The sequence below is a fragment of the Erythrolamprus reginae genome, chromosome 6 (assembly GCF_031021105.1).
Source record: "Erythrolamprus reginae isolate rEryReg1 chromosome 6, rEryReg1.hap1, whole genome shotgun sequence".
Taxonomy (NCBI): Eukaryota; Metazoa; Chordata; class Lepidosauria; order Squamata; family Dipsadidae; genus Erythrolamprus; species Erythrolamprus reginae.
In genome coordinates, this window is record NC_091955.1 from 6,488,747 (window position 1) to 6,507,570 (window position 18,824).

Genomic DNA, 18,824 nt, shown 5'->3' on the forward strand with positions numbered 1-18,824 from the left:
TCGCTGGCAATGGAAGTCCGGAGGCGGGGCATCCCAGCGCCGGCGGTGGGTTTGTAAGGTGAAAATAGTGTGTAAGAAGAGGCAAAAAAATCTTAAGCCCCAGGTTTGTATCTCGAAAAGTTTGTATGACGAGGTATTACTGTATCTCCATAATGTTACACAGTAATTATAATACAGTCCATAATACATCTCTTATTCGCACACAGCAGGTATAGTATATTCTACACAGTAGATATTAATACTAACCAGCACATACACCAGTAACCAACATTATAAGATAAGGCAGCACAACAGAAGCAGTGCAACAAAGCTCAACACAACAGGATGCAACTACAGAATGTAACAAAGGTATGCAACAGAGAGCAACATGCCTGACCCCTTATATGGCTCAATCGCAGCCTAGCTCATAATTGCTACCTAGCTCTTAAAGTAATACCACTATTTTCTCCTAACGTACAATGCTGGTTTATCTTCATATATTGGAAACCCAACCAATGCAGTACGTGGTACTGGCAAACGGCCCAGGCCTGCCGGCAGAGGTGTGCTTCTAAAACCTTTTGAAAGTCTGGGGAGGTGGAGAGCCAGAGCTGCCACAGAGAAGGCCCTTCCCCTGGGCCAAGCCAGGTGACATTGCTTGGCTGACGGGACCTGGAGAACGCCGACTCCATGGCACCTGACAGGCCGCTGGGATACGTGGGGCAGGAGATGGACCCGTAGGTAACCTGGTCCTAAACCATGTAGGGTTGGTAGTAAAGCCACAGAGTGGCTGTTGACAGTCATTATCTTGGATAAAACCTTAACTGGAATGCTTGAGTCCGCGTTCCTATTTCTTACTCCTTGTAGTAAAGCTCCTTCTGCTTCGTTACGACCGAAGTAAAATGCCTCCATCCCAACGTGTGTTTCTTTCCTTTCATTCTTTAGGAAGATCCCTCCGGCTGTGGACAGTCCCATGCCGTCTCCCGCAGCACACGTCAGCAGCCCCTTCCCGTCCCCCGTCCTCCAGCCTTTCAGCAATCCCGCCTCGGCGTACATCCCCTCCGCGCCCGTCAGCTCAAGAACCCCTCCTTCCTACGTCATGACCTCCGCCGTCTTGTCCAACGCTGCTTTGGCGACGGACACCAACTCCCTCGCGTCCCACGCCTTCCCACACGCAGCGGCCAGCGTGAGCGTCGCCGACTCCGCGTTCAAGATGCCGTCTGCCCTGTCGCCTCTGCCGGCCCTCATCCCCTCCCCGTCTCACAAGCCATCCAAAACGAAAACCAGCAAATCCTCCAAAGTCAGAGACCTGTTGGGTCGCGGCGACGAGCCTTCGAGTAACAAAAGGAGGAAGCTCCCGTCGTCGTCGTCTTCCTCCTCCTCCTCTTCCTCCTCGTTACCTTTGCAGACTTCCTCCGCCGCCGCCTCCTCCTCGTTTTTAGGGGCACACAGGAAGAACTGTGTCTTGAACCCCAGCTCCGCCCTCAATTCTTACCAGGCGACAGCTCCCTACAACAGCCTGTCCGTGCACAACGCAAACAACGGAACAAGCCCCTTCAGTGCCAAATCAGAGCCCTCAGGACGGACGTCGCTCTCCGGTAGCGCGGCGGACTCGGTGAAGCATATGAGCATCGTCGTGAGCAGTATTGACTCCTCCAGTTTGTCGGTCCCTTCCCTGGTGCATCCCTTGGCGGACCACTCCCTCTCCCCGCACAACGCGGTCCCTTCCCTGCCCCTTTGCTTCGACAAATTGGAAGGGAAGAAACGCAAGAACTCGAGCGCTAGCGGCAAAGCCTGCAAAATCACTAAAATGCCTGGAATGAATAGTGTTCATAAAAAGAGCACGGCCAATCTCATTTCTCCGGGGCCGGATACGCCAAACAACGCCATCTCTCGGCCGGTAAGTCAGCTTTGGTTGGTCGTAGAACAGGGCGGGGGTCAAAACTCGATTTCATGGAGGGCTGCGTCAGGGTTGTGTTTTACCTCGGGGGCGGGCGTGGCCAGCTGGACATCCCTTGTGTCATGCGCTGGTGGTGGCCAAGTGCGAAGGCAGGATTTCCCTCCGACCCCCCCCCTCTCTCTCACTATACCTGTCTTTCCTTTCCACCTACCTGCCCTTCTCTTTCATTCTCACTCTTGACCATGTCTGTCTGTCTTTCTTTCTTTCTCTTTCTTTCTTTCTTTCTCTCTCTCTCTCTCTCTCCCTCCATCCTCCATCTATCGTATCCACCTACCTGCCATTTTCTTTCATTCTCACTCTTGATCATGTCTGTTCAATTTTTCCTTCCTTCCTTCCTTCCTTCCTTCCTTCCTTCCTTTCTTTCTTTCTCTCTTTCTCTCTCTCCCTCTATCTATCTACCTGCCTACCTACCTACCTATCTTATCTATCCACCTACCTGCCATTTTCTTTCATTCTCACTCCTGATCATGTCTGTTCGACTTTTTCTTTCTTTCTTTCTTTCTTTCTCTCTTTCTTTCTCTCTTTCTCTCCCTCTATCTATCATCTATCCACCTACCTGCCATTCTCTTTCATTCTCACTCTTGATCATGTCTGTCTTTCTTTCTCTCTCTCTCTCTCTCTCTCCCTCCCTCCTCCATCTATCGATCTATCTATCCACCTACCTGCCATTTTCTTTCATTCTCACTCTTGATCATGTCTGTTCAATTTTTTCTTCCTTCCTTCCTTCCTTTCTTTCTCTCTCTCTTTCTCTCTCTCCCTCTATCTATCTACCTGCCTACCTACCTTATCTATCCACCTACCTGCCATTTCCTTTCATTCTCACTCCTGATCATGTCTGTTCGACTTTTTCTTTCTTTCTTTCTTTCTTTCTCTCTTTCTTTCTCTCTTTCTCTCTCCCTCTATCTATCTATCATCTATCCACCTACCTGCCATTCTCTTTCATTCTCACTATTGATCATGTCTTTCTTTCCTTCCTTCTCTCTTCATCCTCCTTTCTCCTTCCTTCCCTTCTTCCTCATTTTTCCTTTCTTGCCATCTTCCCACCTTTTCCTCCGTGTTTTGCCTTCCCCTCTCTCCTTCCCTGTCTCTTCTTCCATGCTCAAATGGGGAAACATTTCTCCTTTTGTTTCTAGTTTCTTTTGCTAGCCCTCTGCCAGCGAAAACGGAGCTCGGGTGAGGGAGCCTAAACCCTAATCCCTCCTAGCTCTGTTTCCGCTGACAGAAGCCTTGCAGGAGGCCACGGCGCTCAAAAACGGAGCCTGGGAACCCCTCGCACGGCCTTCCTGAGCTCTGTTGTCGCTGGCAGAGGCACCGCGGGCTGGTCTTTGCTGTTTCCAGGGCGGCCCCTTGTTGGCCAGCACCCCGTGGGCTGGATTCGGCCCGCAGGCCTTGAGTCTGGCACCCCTATCTTAGAAGAAGTCCATCTTCTTTAGAAATCTCAGAATAGGACCCATGTGAGATTTCCTATGCCAGCATTTTTCATACCTCAGGATGGTTTTCTGGAAATAGGAAAGTGAACACAAGAACAAGGGGACACAATCTGAAGTTAGTTGGGGGAAAGATCAAAGGCAACATGAGAAAATATTATTATACTGAAATAGTAGTAGATTCTTGGAACAAACTTCCAGCAGACGTGGTAGATAAATCCACAGTAACTGAATTTAAACATGCCTGGGATAAACATATATCCATCCTAAGATAAAATTCAGAAAATAGTATAAGGGCAGACTAGACAGACCATGAGGTCTTTTTCTGCCGTCAGTCTTCTATGTTTCTACGTAAGCCTTTATTTAATGGTGGGGTATTTTTAAAGAATAGAATAGAATTCTTTATTGGCCAAGGAATTAGTCTTTGGTGCACATGCTCTCAGAAAATATACATTTAGAAGAGAATAGAATTTTATTGGCCAAGTGTGATTGGACACACACAAGGAATTTGTCTTTGGTGCAGATGCTCTCAGAAAATATACATTTAGAAGAGAATAGAATTTTATTGGCCAAGTGTGATTGGACACACAAGGAATTTGTCTTGGTGCAGATGCTGTCAGCATACATAAAAGAAAAAGATACATTTGTCAAGAATCATGAGATAGAAAACACTTAATGATTGTCATAGGGGTCAAAGAAGCAATCAGGAAACGATATTAATATAAATCTTAAAGATAAAAACAACAAGTTACAGTCATACAGTCATAAGTGGGAGAAGATGAGTGATAGGAATGATGAGAAATAAGTAGTAGTAATAGTAGTGCAGACTTAGTAAAAAGTCTGACAGTGTTGAGGGAATTATTTGTTTAGCAGAGTGATGGCGTTTCCCCAAACGCCATCACTCTGCTAGACAAATAATTCCCTCAACACTGTGTCTCGTGGTCTTGGTGTGCAGTGCTCTGTAGTGACGTTTTGAGGGTAGGAGTAGAAGCAATTTATGTCCACAATGCAAGAGGTCAGTAAAGACACAATTTTAAGACACAATTGTTTTTTTTTTAAATGAAAACTGTGTTCCAGTAGCAACCAGGGTGTCTCTCTCTCTCTTTTTGCTTTATCATTATTATTTGCAGATTATCATAATAATTTGTGTTATTATTTGCAGATTGGGAAAAACAGTGGTGTAGCCTTGTCCCAATCTAGTCCTTCAAGTACATCAAATCTAATGCACAATAAACAAGTGAGTTTTGTTTGTTTTTTAAAATTATATTTAAATCATAACATGCATCACTTAATTGCTGTAATGTTGTCAACAAATGTGGCTCATCTTAGCAAGTTCACTAGTTTTACAGGTGGTCCTCAAGTTACATCAGTTCATTTAGTAACCGTTTGAAGTAACAAGGCAAGGAAAAAAGGGGACCTTTTTTACACTTATGTCCATGGCAGCCTCCCCGCGGTCACATGACCGAAATTTGGAGGCTTGGCAAGTGGTTCATACTTATGACGGCTGCAGTGTCCCAGGCTTACCTGATCCTCTTTTATGACCAAGAAAAGTCAAATGAGGAAAGCTGGATTCCCTTAACAACTTTATTGCTAAGTTAACAGCTCTGCTGATACATTATTATTATTATTGTTGTTGTTGTTGTTGTTATTATTATTATTATTATTAATTAGATTTGTATGCCGCCTCTCTCCGAAGACTGTGGCAAACAAAAGTCATAAAATGGGAATAAGTTCACTTATTATTATTATTATTATTATTATTATTATTATTATTATTACTACTACTACTACTATTATTATTATTATTATTATTATTAATTAGATTTGTATGCCGTCCCTCTCCGAAGACTCGGGGCAGCTCACAACAGTAATAAAAACAGTGTAACAATGGGACAAATCTAATAATAAAAAATATATAAAAACCCCAACCATTAAAAACCACACAGCACATACATACCAAACATGAAATATAAAAAGCCTGGGGGAGATGTCTTAGTTCCCCCATGCCTGGCGATACAGTTGGGTCTTGAGTAACTTGCGAAAGACAAGGAGGGTGGGGGCCATTCTAATCTCCGGAGGGAGTTGGCTCCAGAGAGTCTGGGCCGCCACAGAGAAGGCTCTTCCCCTGGGGCCCGCCAACCGACATTGTTTAGTTGACGGGACCCGGAAAAGGCCCACTCTGTGAGACCTAATCGGTCGCTGGGGTTCGTGCGGCAGAAGGCGGTCTCGGAGATATTCTGGTCCAGTGCCATGAAGGGCTTTAAAGGTCATAATCAACACTTTGAATTGTGACCGGAAATTGATCGGCAGCCAATGCAGACTGCGGAGTGATGGTGAAACATGGGCATACCCAGGTAAGCCCATGACTGCTCTCGCAGCTGCATTCTGCACGATCTGAAGTTTCCGAACACTTTTCAAAGGTAGCCCCATGTAGAGAGCATTACAGTAGTTGAACCTCGAGGTGATGAGGGCATGAGTGACTGTGAGCAATGAGTCCCGGTCCAGATAGGGCCGCAACTGGTGCACCAGGCGAACCTGGGCAAACGCCCCCCTCGCCACAGCTGAAAGATGGTTCTCTAATGTGAGCTGTGGATCGAGGAGGACGCCCAAGTTGCGGACCCTCTCCGAGGGGGTCAATGATTCCCCCCCCCAGGGTAATGTACGGACAGATGGATTGTCCTTGGGAGGCAAAACCCACAACCACTCCATCTTATCCGGGTTGAGCTTGAGTCTGTTGACACCCATCCAGGCCCCAACAGCCTCCAGACACCGGCACATCACTTCCACTGCTTCATTTATTATTATTATTATTATTATTATTATTATTATTATTATTTATTAGATTTGTATGCCGCCCCTCTTCGAAGACTGTGGCAAACAAAGGTCATAAAATGGGACTAAGTTCTATTATTATTATTCTTATTATTCTTATTATTATTATTATTATTATTAATTATTCGATTTGTATGCCGCCCCTCTCCGAAGACTCGGGGCGGCTCACAACAGTAATAAAAGCAGTGTAAAAATGGGACAAATCTAATAATAAAAAATATATAAAAACCCCAGCAATTAAAAACCATACAGCACATACATACCAAACGTGAAATATAATAAGCCTGGGGGAGATGTCTTAGTTCCCCTATGCCTGGCGATACAGGTGGGTCTTGAGTAACTTGCGAAAAACAAGGAGGGTGGGGGCCGTTCTAATCTCCAGGGGGAGTTGGTTCCAGAGGGCCGGTGCCGCCACAGAGAAGGCTCTTCCCCTGGGGCCCGCCAAACGACATTGTTTGGTCGATGGGACCCGGAGAAGACCAACTCTGTGGGACCTTATCGGCCGCTGAGATTTGTGCGGTAGAAGGCGGTTCCGGAGGTATTCTGGCCCAATGCCATGTAGGGCTTTAAAGGTCATGACCAACACTTTGAATTGTGACCGGAAACTGATCGGCAGCCAGTGCAGACCACGGAGTGTTGTAGAAACGTGGGCGAATCTGGGAAGCCCCACGATAGCTCTCGCGGCCGCGTTCTGCACGATCTGAAGTTTCCGAACACTTTTCAAAGGTAGCCCCATGTAGAGAGCGTTGCAGTAGTCGAACCTCGAGGTGATGAGGGCATGAGCGACTGAGCAATGACTCCCTGCCCAAGTAGGGCAGCAAATGGTGCACCTGGCGAACCTGGGCAAATTTCTTGCTTAACAGCAGAAAATTGGGGCCCCAATTGTGACAATAAGTTGTTCTGATTCAGCTCCAAGACAAACCCTCTGTGGTTGAAGCAGCAATTCCTTTATTAAGAGCATCAGCAGCTCTGGCAAAAAGTTTCTCTCTCACCGTAGGCTAACAAGTCCGTCCGTCAGGGAGGTGAATTTTATTAATCAATTAATTAATCAGTTTTCTATGCTGCCCTTCTGCTGGGACTCAGGGCGGCTCGCAACAAAGTATGCCATACCTGAAGAAATCTAATACAGTGGTGCCTCTACTTAAGAACTTCATTCGTTCCATGACCAGGTTCTAAAGTAGAAAAGTTTGTAAGTAGAAGTAATTTTTCCCATAGGAATCAATGTAAAAGCAAATAATGTGTGCAAACCCATTAGGAAAGAAATAAAAGCTCGGAATTTCAGTGGGAGGAGGAGGAGGAAGAAGAGGAGGAGGACAGTCGCTGCCGAAGGAAGAAGGTGAGGGGAGGGGAATCAAAAAAATCCAAAACTTTAACGCTTTAAAAAAAAGAGAGAGACTCTTAGGCAGCGAGGAGTATCACGCGCCTCCCATACACCAGGCGCGAGGCTGCCTCCCGTACACTGCGCCAGAGAGAGGAACCCAGGGGGAATGGCAGGAAACTGGCCGGGCGTTCATGCTGCTCTCAGATTTCCTGGGAAATTTTTCCGGGCTCGGGTTCTTAAGAAGAAAATGGTTCTTAAGAAGAGGCAAAAAAATCTTGAACACCCGGTTCTTATCTAGAAAAGTTCTTAAGTAGAGGCGTTCTTAGGTAGAGGTGCCACTGTATTTAGATATTTTAAAATACTAAAAACTCGCTACTGTTCTGTCGGGCTCTCTGGTAGAATCCTCCCAAAAATTCACAAGTACAAATTTCAGACACACACACGTTTGAAAATTCAAAACAATGTTCTTTATAATGAAAATTCACTTAAACCAAGCCCTCTTTTGGTATAGCCAAGAGCACTGGTCTCCAACCAAACTGGTAATTTGTACAAGTCCCTTATCATTTCTGTGATACTTAGCTTGCAGCTGTGAGGCAATTCACAGTCCTTCTTCTTTCACAAAGTGAAACACACTTTGCTCTGGTTTAGTTTCAAAGCGGGGGGAAAAATCAGCACACAAAAGGTCAAAGTCAGTAAAGCAGTCACGAAACACAAGGATCAGATAATCCTCCACAATGGCCAAACCCACAGGCTGCTCTTTATAGCAGCCTCACTAATGACCACAGCCCCACCCAACCACAGGTGGCCTCATTTTCTTTGATAATAATCTCTCAGTTGTTGCTGCCTATGCATCGCTCTCCGCATGCGTGGCTGTATCATTAACTCTTGTTCTGAATCCAAGGAGGAGCTAGATAATTGGTCTCCTTCTGAGCTGTCTGCCCCACTCTCCTCCTCCCCTTCACTCATGTCTTCTTGGTCAGAGGAGCCTTCATCATCAGATTCCACCGGGGGCAAAACAGGCCTGCAGCATGTGGATGTCTCCCCCACATCCACAGTCCTTGGGGCAGGAGCTGGGCCAGAGCTAACCACAACAGCTACTAGAAACATAAAAATCTAATTTGCATTATTAATTCTAAAAACCCCTATATAAGTCAAGGACTACCTATATAGTGTTAATTTTTCTGTTTTTTTTTTAATTGTCAAAAATCCATTTGTCATTTAAGATGAATTGTTTTATTTTCTCTTTCAGAAAACATTAAATCGGCCTGGTAGGATAAGGACTCTTCCATGAATAAAGAGAACAACCACCTCTCTATTTTTGTAGCCCTTCTCCAAACCAGCTTATTGGTTTCTGTGTCCTGCAGATTTTTTTTTTCCTTTTCGTAATTTTGTATTAAAACCGTTCCTTCCCCCCCCCTCCCATAAAATTTGTAGTCATGGTTTACTTTAATACCTTACATGTGTTGGCCCCTGATCTGTGCAATCGGTTCTGATTTTAAGTAATGCCTTCGGAAGGTATACATTTTCTCTTTTCTTTTCAAGGTTTCTTGCAACAACGGGAGCCGTGGACATTTCGAAATAATGCCATTTGTGATTAAAAAAAGAGTAGATTGAGCAAAGCTTATCATTTGTCAATTTGCGGTAACTTCTGTATTAATTATTGTCCTCGGGATTAAAAGAAAACGTCCGTCCATTTTGCTGACTTAATGGCTACACAATTCAGTGTTTCTAGATCCTTTGCACACACTGAAGGGTTAATGCACCTAGCTGTTGCCAATATTAATAGGAATATTGTGTGACCCTTTCCTCATACCTAGGTGAAGGGGCCAAGGAAAGGATTGCTGTCCTTCGCGAAGCATTATTCTAAAATAAAGACAGAAGTTGGACATCACCGAATTTGCATCAGTAGAATTGCACTGACAATGTTTTTACAGGAATTACTGATTTTTAAAAAAACAAAAGTAAAGATTTTTTTCGTGTAATCAGGAAACCAATTATACTAAGGTACTACAAAATTACTACAAAGGAAATAACCTTTCTTTCTACAGAATTAAAAGTGCACTTAAATGCCGGTTTATTTACATCTTGGGGAGAAATGAAAAACGAATGCAAATAGATTTATTAGCTTCTTTCCCTTTTAAAGTAAAGGCTTACGGCAGATTTTAAAACATAGAAAATGTTTAACAACGGTAAACTAAGGCTAGGCCCTCCTTTGGGGGGAAATTAGAAAATATTCTCAAAACAATTTTTATAATGTTATTGTAATTTATGTTTTTCTTATACTTGGAAAGTGACAAGAGTAGTTTCATGAGCGATATGAAACTAAGAAAATATAAGCAATGGTTGTATTTTTCATGTATTTTGAGTTACGTTTTATTGTACATTCTTCAAATTGAAAAAAAATATATATGTACATATCTTTATTTTTGCACAATTTTTGTGATTGGTTGTAGGAACAGAGCCTTGTTTTTTAAAAACTAATTTATTTTATGTTGTATAGCTGCAGGAGTTATCAAATTTCAGTAGCAAAACAACGCTCTAATGATCGAACTGCTGTTCTATATTTTTGAGGGGTGGTGGGAGAAAGATACGGTGAATATCAATTTGAGTGGCTGCTGAAGGAACAATTTAATAATGTCAAGACTTCCTCAGCTTAACATGCATCTATTATGTAGAAAGCTGGATATTTGTGGGTGTTTTGGAACAACGCTCATTTTAACTTTTTAACTTTTTTGACTTAGATCTCACAGAATTTTGGAAACCTAAATATCAAATACAACCTTCCACATTTTGTCCCTTTTTTTAAAAAAAAAAAAAGGTCCTTTAATTTATATATGCTAAAATGGTATATATAATGTGTTTTTTTTTAATGGAAATAGACTGGACCAGCCAATATTGTAGTGTAGCATTTGTTAAACTCTTCCCCCCACCCCTCCTTCTCCTTCTTTCCAACAATTTTCCCTTCTACACAACCAACTTTCCAGAAAGACATAATTTCCAGCAATAGAGGCACAGAAGCTTTGGTCGTTAACACATAACGCAATGCATAGGCCCCATAGGTCAGCCATATTTTAAACCAATAAAATTAAATTTAAAAAAAAAACAAACCAACTCGGATAACTTGTATGCCTTCTTTTGTATTCGATGTCAGCAATTGTACATAGTGCCGATCAAACCTTTGTAGAGAATAGTTTATACAGCATATTCTATTATTGCCGATTCTCAGTGAACTCTTGTTTAAGAAAGAAAAAAAGAAGAAAATTTTTTCTATCTACACCTTCTATTTTGTTACGCTGTTTTACCCGTGGCACTTTAAAACAAAACTTTGGGTTTTACATAGCTGATCGGTCATGGGAAATAAAATAAATTTTAAAAACAAAAACTCTTGCACAGAAGTAAAATTTGCACCTCCTAAATTATGCTTTTCCTACTACAGATTTAAAATTTAAAAAAACAAAACCTTTTTCGAGAAGACTTTTGAAGATAAGCACGTCCAATCATACTAAAAAGAAAAAAAAATTGCCATATGTGTACAGTGGATTTTTTTTCTACGGACCCATATTTTGTAACACTATTTTACTCCTCCTGCACCTTTTATGTATTAGCAGTATGACGAGAGAACCCATTCCATGCTTGTGATAATTGTAAGTGTTAAAAGTAGATGTAAATAGTAAAATTTATGACTTACAGTTTTGAGAAAAGGGAAAAAAATAAAAGAACAAACGTATGTATCTGACTGATACTGCCATGGTTTTAGCACCAGGCCTAGAGATATTCTCTAGCGGGCGATTGTATTTCTTTTGTTATTTGTTGGTTTTGCTTTATTATTATTATTATTATTGTTATTATTATTATTATTTGTAACATGGCTTTGTAAATAAAATAATTTATATGTTTCTAAGAAAAAAAATAACACGCAGAGTGCTTTATCGCTTCGTCAACAAAAAAGGGTCCAGGGTTATCCGGGAAAAATTACAAGCCTTGACACGACTCGGTAAAACGCTTTTATTAGGATGTTCCTCCGAAATACACTGCTCAAAATAACGAATAAATAAAGGGAACACTTAAACAACATAGAAACATAGAAGACTGACGGTAGAAAAAGACCTCATAGTCCATCTAGTCTGCCCTTATACTATTTCCTGTATTTTATCTTAGGATGGATATATGTTTATCCCAGGCATGTTTAAATTCAGTTACTGTGGATTTACCAACCACGTCTGCTGGAAGTTTGTTCCAAGCATCTACTACTCTTTCAGTGAAATAATATTTTCTCACGTTGCTTTTGATCCTTCCCCCAACTAACTTCAGATTGTGTCCCCTTGTTCTTGTGTTCACTTTCCTATTAAAAACACTTCCCTCCTGAACCTTATTTAACCCTTTAACATATTTAAATGTTTCGATCACTTAAAAAACAGAATATAAATAACTCCAAGTAAATCAAACTTCTGTGAAATCAAACTGTCCACTTAGGAAGCAACACTGATTGACACTCAATTTCACATGTTGTCAGCACATTCAACTTTGTACAGAACAAAGTGTTCAATGAGAATATTTCACTCATTCAGATCTAGGATGTGTTCTTTGAGTGTCCCCTTTATTTTTTTTTGAGCAGTATAGAAATCCACTATGCAAAATAAGGAAATATACTGTATTTTTGAAATATAAGATGCACCTTCTCTCCCCCCCCCCCCCAAGAGGGTAGAAACATTGGTGTGTCTTATACAATAAATACAGTGGGGGTTTTTGGTCTCCCAAAGCCCCGCCCCCACCCCAATTTTTGCGAAAAACTGGTGCGGTTTTCATAAAAACGAAGTGCGCAGAGGATTTGGGGGGCATGCAGAGTGCTTCTGGGGCAGGGGTGATATGCGCAGAGGGTAAAAGAACCCAAATGATGGCGTCCAAGCGGGTGGGGAAATCCTCACGCTGCAGTCGCTTCTGGCTGTACAATGATACCTGAACCCTCGTCTTTGCCTTCCCCCAGCCCCCAGGAGCAGTCCGCAGGCCTCCCAAATCCTCGGTACACCCCGTTTTTCACAAAAACCGGGCCCATTTTTCACAAAAAAATGGGACATGCAGAAGGGTTGAGAGGCCTGCAGACTGCTTCTGGGGGCAGGGGGAAGGCAAAAATTCAAAGCATCAACAATGTCCGGGAAAGTTGCCAAACCCGTCCTAATCAGCATTCCTTAGATAACAAAGTCCATTTATCATTTAAGCATATGAATACACACACACATGCCAAAAATATTACTGCCACACTGCAGCTTATTTTATGGGTGTGGCTTGATGGTCATGTGACTGGGTAGGAGTGGCTTGACAATCATGTGACTTGGAGTGGCTTAAAGGCCATGTGACTGGGTAGGAGTGGCTTACCAACCAAGATAATTTTTTAAATAGGTGCTTGGATTCTTTTTCAGTTGATTAGAGTCACGTTATTTGAATAGCCACAATAAAAAAACTATTAAACATGACAGACAGCATTATTGGTTGAGGAGTACAGTCACATTTTAAGGTTTTGTACTGAACCCACAAGATTCAGTATAAGTTTAGGCAAGTAGCTCAATTTTCTTTCATTGTTATAAAAGTTCAGTTCCAGCTAATGATGAAAATGATTAAAGCATTTATGGGTAAAAAAACTATTTAAGGGATAGTATATATATATGAGGACCCAGATTGTGGGGGAAATATGGCATTAAAAAAAAATATCATCGAATAAATAAATAAATAATATATATGTGTATGTATGTATGTATGTGTATTTATTATATACATACACACACATATATATATATAGAGAGAGACATAGACACACACATATGCATATATCCCTTTATAGTTTAATAGTTGTTTAGTTATAGTTGTTTGAAACGATATTTAACCATTTCAGATTTTTTTTCAAAGTTGCAAATGAACACTCCAGCACGCTTTTCCAAACTCCCCCAATATTCCCCGGGGCCACGTGCTTTTAACCGGAGACCACGCCCTCTCCCGCTGTCGTAAACATTCCTCGCCGCTCCTCTCGGCTGACGTCACAACCCCCAAGCACAGCAGAACAGCCGGGCGAGCAAGCCGATTGGCCGAGCGTCCCTCATTCTGACGTCACCCGCGGCGCGCGGCGCATCCCGACCCGTCGCCTAGCAATGGCAATGCCTAGCATTGCCTAGTAACGGCAATGGACCGAGAAACCGAAGGCCGCGAGTATTTGGCCCAGCATAAAATCCCGGAGCTTTTGTATAATTTAACCTCGTTGCTGCTCTACCACCGGCCGGGTGAGAGATTTTTCCCGGGGACTGCCGCAAGAAGACGAACGTACTGGCCGTGCACAGAGTAGAAAGAGAAAAAAGGCGGGCTGGGATGGATTGTTTGTTTTCAAATTATTTATTTTTTGTTTTAAAAAAACCAAAATGGGGAATTCTGGGAGCTGAAGTCCACAAGTCTTCAAGTGCCCAAGTTTGGAGACTCCAGCATTAGGCTAAAATACATAGGAGAAGGGCGACATAATTAATAATGATAATGATAATAATGTGTTTTTTCAACCTTGTCAGCTTTTAAGGTGGGTTGACTACAATACCCAGAATTCATGCTTTTATGGTGGGTGGACTACAGTACCCAGAATTCATGCTGAGGAATTCTGGGAGTTGAAGTCCACAAGTCTTCAAGTGCCCAAGTTTGAAGACTCCAGCAGGCTAAAATGTGTTTTTTGAGCCTTGTTAGCTTTTAAGGTGGATGGAGTAGAATCCCAGAATTCATTCCAGCTGGGGAAATCTGGGAATTGAAGTCCACAGGTCTTAAAGTTTATATATCAATAAAAATATTTTTTTTAAAAAAATTGGGAACTGGGAAAATGTTATTATGTGAGCAGTTGACCCAGACAATACACTCTTCACAAAGCACTTATGTATTTTAATTGAAAAATGTATAAATAAATTATATATATACATATAAAGGTTCAAGGACACAGATTGTAATTCTGGGCTTCTCTTGGCCAAGAAAGAAGATACGAACTGCCTGTGGCCAAAATGTTAAGTCAGAAAACATTAAATATTTTAATCATTGAGAGTTATTGGTCATTATTTTAATTGAAAATCATTTAAACTAATCATTTAGTTTAGATACGTTTAACAATATGGCTTGGTGTGCATAATGACATAACAGATCCTTTTGCTTTTCAGAGAGACCGAGAGAATTTTTGATAAAAACATTGGAAAAAGTAAAGCTTGCCAAAACGACTACCAATGATTATCCCAACCTTATGGATGAGTCAAACTTGGATGCAATGTTCGAAATGATTGATGTCGGGGGCGAAGGCTTCATAAATATAACACAGTACAAAGGAGGTTGGTGTTTCTTCATCTCTTACCATCATCTTTTTAATGTCTTCCATGACAACAAGATGCAGTAATCCGAAAACCTCAAAAGACTTATCTTCCATTTTCTAACAAATGTAATATTTTAAATATTCCTATCTAGAAATCCAACTGATTTGTCTGTAAATATCTCATGGACCCTCTATATAACAATTATTTTTACTGAATAAGCTTTAAATTTTGTCTTCCATTTTAGTAATATGAGATTATATATTTATATATATATATATATCTCATATATATATATATCAATATAACAATTATTTTTCCTGAATGAGCTTTTAATTTTGTCCTCCATTTAGTAATGACAGATTATATATCATTTCCGCGAAGTAGAGATGCGGAAGTAAATACACTATTTTTGGCTATGAACAGTATCACAAGCCTTCCCTTAACACTTTAAGCCCCTAAATTGCAATTTCCCATTCCCTTAGCAACCATTTAGATTATTACTCACCATGTTTATTAAAATTTATTTTAAAAAATATTTATTAAAGGCAGACAAAAGTTTGACGATGACATATGACGTCATTGGGCGAGAAAAACCGTGGTATAGGGAAAAAACCCGCGAAGTATCTTTTAATTAATATATTTGAAAAACCGTGGTAGACTTTTCGCGAAGTTCGAACCCGCGAAAATCGAGGGAACACTGTATAGCTATCTTATGTTCTACATGGCAGAACATAAGCTATCAGAGTCTCTTTCCTTTTTACCTGCCTCCATCTGTTTGCTGTATAAATCATGTGTGAATTGTGTCCTTCTGTATATACGTCGGTGCTGGGTTGCTACTGGTTCTCCCGTATTGGGCGAACCTGTAGCGGCGGTGACAGGAGGCTCCGCCCCCGGACATAATCAAAGGTGCTCTGCGCATGCGCAGAAGTTTCTGCATATGAGAAGGGTTGCGTGCATGCAAAGCGCCCGCGTACTCCCCTTCCTGAACCGGTAACAATGGTAAGTGAAATTCACTACTGTTAGTTAGTTATTAATTGATTGATTTTATTTATATGCCGCTTATTCCAAAACGGGCTCAGAGCGGGTTGAGATATAAGAACTCGTTTAATCCAGTTTTTATTGACTCCCCTATTTTTTGCCTGCAAAGGAGGGAGAATCCTTGTTTAAATAAAAAATAATGATTTCTGTTCATTTTTCCCATAAACCGCTAGAAAACTTGCTTACATGCCTAATATCCTTTTGGGGTTCATATCTCCTCCAAGCCAGAAGTGACTGGATTTAAACACAATAGTAACCTCCAAAATTGCTTGTTTAAATTTGGTTTCATACCTTCCATGTGTTATTCAGCCACTCTTTAATTTTGGAAATCAGTTTATGGCAACAGAGTGCTGCATGAATCTAGCAGATTGTGGTATATTTAGCAAACCAGAGCTTGGCACGATGTACGGATTCAGATAAGCTATTCCCGACAGGCGGGAGACCAAAACTGTGTTTTGGTGGTAGTCACATGATTGCAGCAATCTAAAAACACGTAATAAAATAAGTCTAAAAATCAATTTTGGAGGCCTTCTTTTGAGCAATTATGCGTGAGGAGTATACTATGTGCAATGTATACTACAGCAATGCATTCAGAATATGTGTGTGTGTGTGTGTGTAACATATTTTCGCTGAATTGAAAATGAATATATATATTGTATCGTATCTCTTATGTTTTAGCACTCGAGTCTCTGGGATTTGGTACCCAGGATGTACCTTATAAAGAAAATGAAACAATTACACCAGATGTCTTCAAGGAAAATATGTAAGTTAAACCTGAATATTACATTTTATGGGGAATTGCAGGCATATATAAGCCACATTTTTTTTCTTTTTACAACCCTGTAATCCTGTAATCCATCTAGCAATGTACTCTAAATTTTTCCAACTATCTTTTTGTACTTGATTTGTCTCCACCATTGAAGGTGAAATGTTGGGACGTTAACATATGTCTAAAAACCACTGTTAACTCAGGAGATTTTGCTATGGATTTAGACACAGAAAGCTCAAAAGCAGTATCCTCTTTACCCTTTCAAACAAACTACACTATAATTATTCAAACATTGCTAGTATTTCCCTGATCATTGTTTTTAAACCCTTGTTAAGCAAATGACCAAGGTCGTTAAGCAAGACATCACAGGACCTTAATTTATTATCTTCTCGGCTTCTCCATTGATTTTGCTTGTTGGAAATTGTTCTGGGAAGGCTGCTTATTATTATTATTATTATTATTATTATTATTATTATTATTATATTTGTATGCCGCCCCTCTCTGTAGACTCGGGGCGGCTCACAACAAATGTGGATTGTGTGACCACAGGACACTGCAAGGGTCATAAATAAAAATAAAATGGCATTGGACCAGATTATTTACGAAACAGTCTTCTGCCTCATATATCCCAATGACCAGTTAGGTTGCTGAGTCGGCCTTCTCTGTGTCCCGTTGGCCAAACAATGCAGGCTGGCCGGTCCACGGGGAAGGGCCTTCTCTGTTGCAGCCCCAGTCTTCTGGAATCAACTCCTCCCGGAGATTTGTACTGCTCGCACTCTCCTTGCCTTTTGAAAAGTGCTTAAAATACACCCATGCTGGTAGGCCTGAGGCGGTGAGCGATAGTTCCCGCTCCACCCAGTAATGAGAGATGATAGCCGCCCCGAGTCTTTGGAGAGGAGCGGCATACAAATCTAATAAATTGAATTGAATTGACTCTTTTATATTGGGGTTTTATTATTCTTAACATTTTAATTGTTCATCATTAACTATTTTATTCTGTAAAATAGTCCGCGAGAAGGGAGGCCTATAAACCTAATTAATAAATAATAAATAATAAATAAATGAGGGTTGCTAGGGACCTGAATTTTAACCACGAGACCGCGGGATCCTGTGATGCTTTGTAAGTGTGAGAAACAGTCTTGATTTTTTAAGCACAGTCTTAACTTCAAACAGTCGCTGGACAAATGGCTATTAAGCCAGAATTACCTTTTAACACAAATCAGCTGACCAATTAACATAAAAACATATGTAATATACATTTGCAGAAATTCTTACATTGGTGTGCTGACAACTGAATATACTATTCAACCCATAACCATCCTGGCTGTAATAAGGAAAATGCAATTGTTTATATATTTATATGTATCTTTGTTTTCTTCTGTAGGACGAAAAAATTTACTGAGCTGTGGACAACGGTTTAATGCTGAATATTCCCACCCGGAATATTTTTTTTCATATATATATATATATTAGTTCTGAAAAAAGCTATTTCATTCACTTCTCCTGTGCTAATTGCATCATCCCTGAAACATTTCTTATATTTCGGGAATCTTCAAAACTGTTACCATCCTGAATTTGCTAAATAAATAATGGGAGTATTAGCCAACACTGAGCTTTTCATTAGTCCTTTTATTTCAGCGAAATAGGTGAAATTTAAAATTTAAAATTCCCATCAGAAAAAAAAAACATTATTAATTTAGTCATTGCCAGAAGATCCCCAACTTTCCAATCGAAAAGAGGAGGCTAACTACATTTATTATATCGAATTATAGAATACCTGTATATTTAAAGACATTTATATTTCTACAAAGCCTTTTATCTTATCTGCATTCGAAGTTAAGGTGGCGTGAGGAGCCACAATAAGTAAAATTTCCCCTAGTATGGCATGCGAAGATGTTAACCCCTCTTGTGCTTTTTGTCAACATTTTGGTTGTTTCATTCAAAAAGGTGAGGATGGTTTTGCTCTTTTTACCCCCGTGTAGTATTGTGTCATATCAGAATCTTGGTAACACAAAAGTTTCAGAAAACACCCTGATACGGTTTAAGCAAGATTAATCTGAGCCTCAGTTGAAGGCAATAAAGTGATACTGGTCTACCTTTTCCCCCCAAATACTCCAGCATGTTCCTTTAAGGCAGGGGTCCCCAAACTTTTTACACAGGGGGCCAGTTCACTGTCCCTCAG

The 18,824-nt window shown here is 40.9% G+C and overlaps 2 protein-coding genes across 5 annotated transcripts in view; both read left to right on the top strand.

Annotated features, from left to right (window-relative positions):
- Positions 1 to 11,426, top strand: part of ATXN7L1 (ataxin 7 like 1) — a 76,369-nt gene extending 64,943 nt beyond the window's left edge. For all 4 annotated transcript variants that reach the window (XM_070755165.1, XM_070755166.1, XM_070755169.1 and 1 more), the window contains 3 exons: positions 922 to 1,876; positions 4,526 to 4,600; positions 8,766 to 11,426. In XM_070755165.1, the coding sequence (XP_070611266.1) occupies positions 922 to 1,876; positions 4,526 to 4,600; positions 8,766 to 8,807 (1,072 nt within the window). In that variant the 3' untranslated portion in view covers positions 8,808 to 11,426. The remainder of the gene's footprint in view (positions 1 to 921; positions 1,877 to 4,525; positions 4,601 to 8,765) is intronic.
- Positions 11,427 to 13,628: 2,202 nt separating this feature from the next.
- Positions 13,629 to 18,250, top strand: EFCAB10 (EF-hand calcium binding domain 10). The gene is made up of 4 exons (XM_070755170.1): positions 13,629 to 13,785; positions 14,689 to 14,853; positions 16,552 to 16,636; positions 18,027 to 18,250. Exons 1-4 carry the CDS (start codon positions 13,689 to 13,691, stop codon positions 18,061 to 18,063), a joined length of 384 nt encoding a protein of 127 aa, XP_070611271.1. The 5' UTR covers positions 13,629 to 13,688; the 3' UTR covers positions 18,064 to 18,250.
- Positions 18,251 to 18,824: the final 574 nt, after the last annotated feature.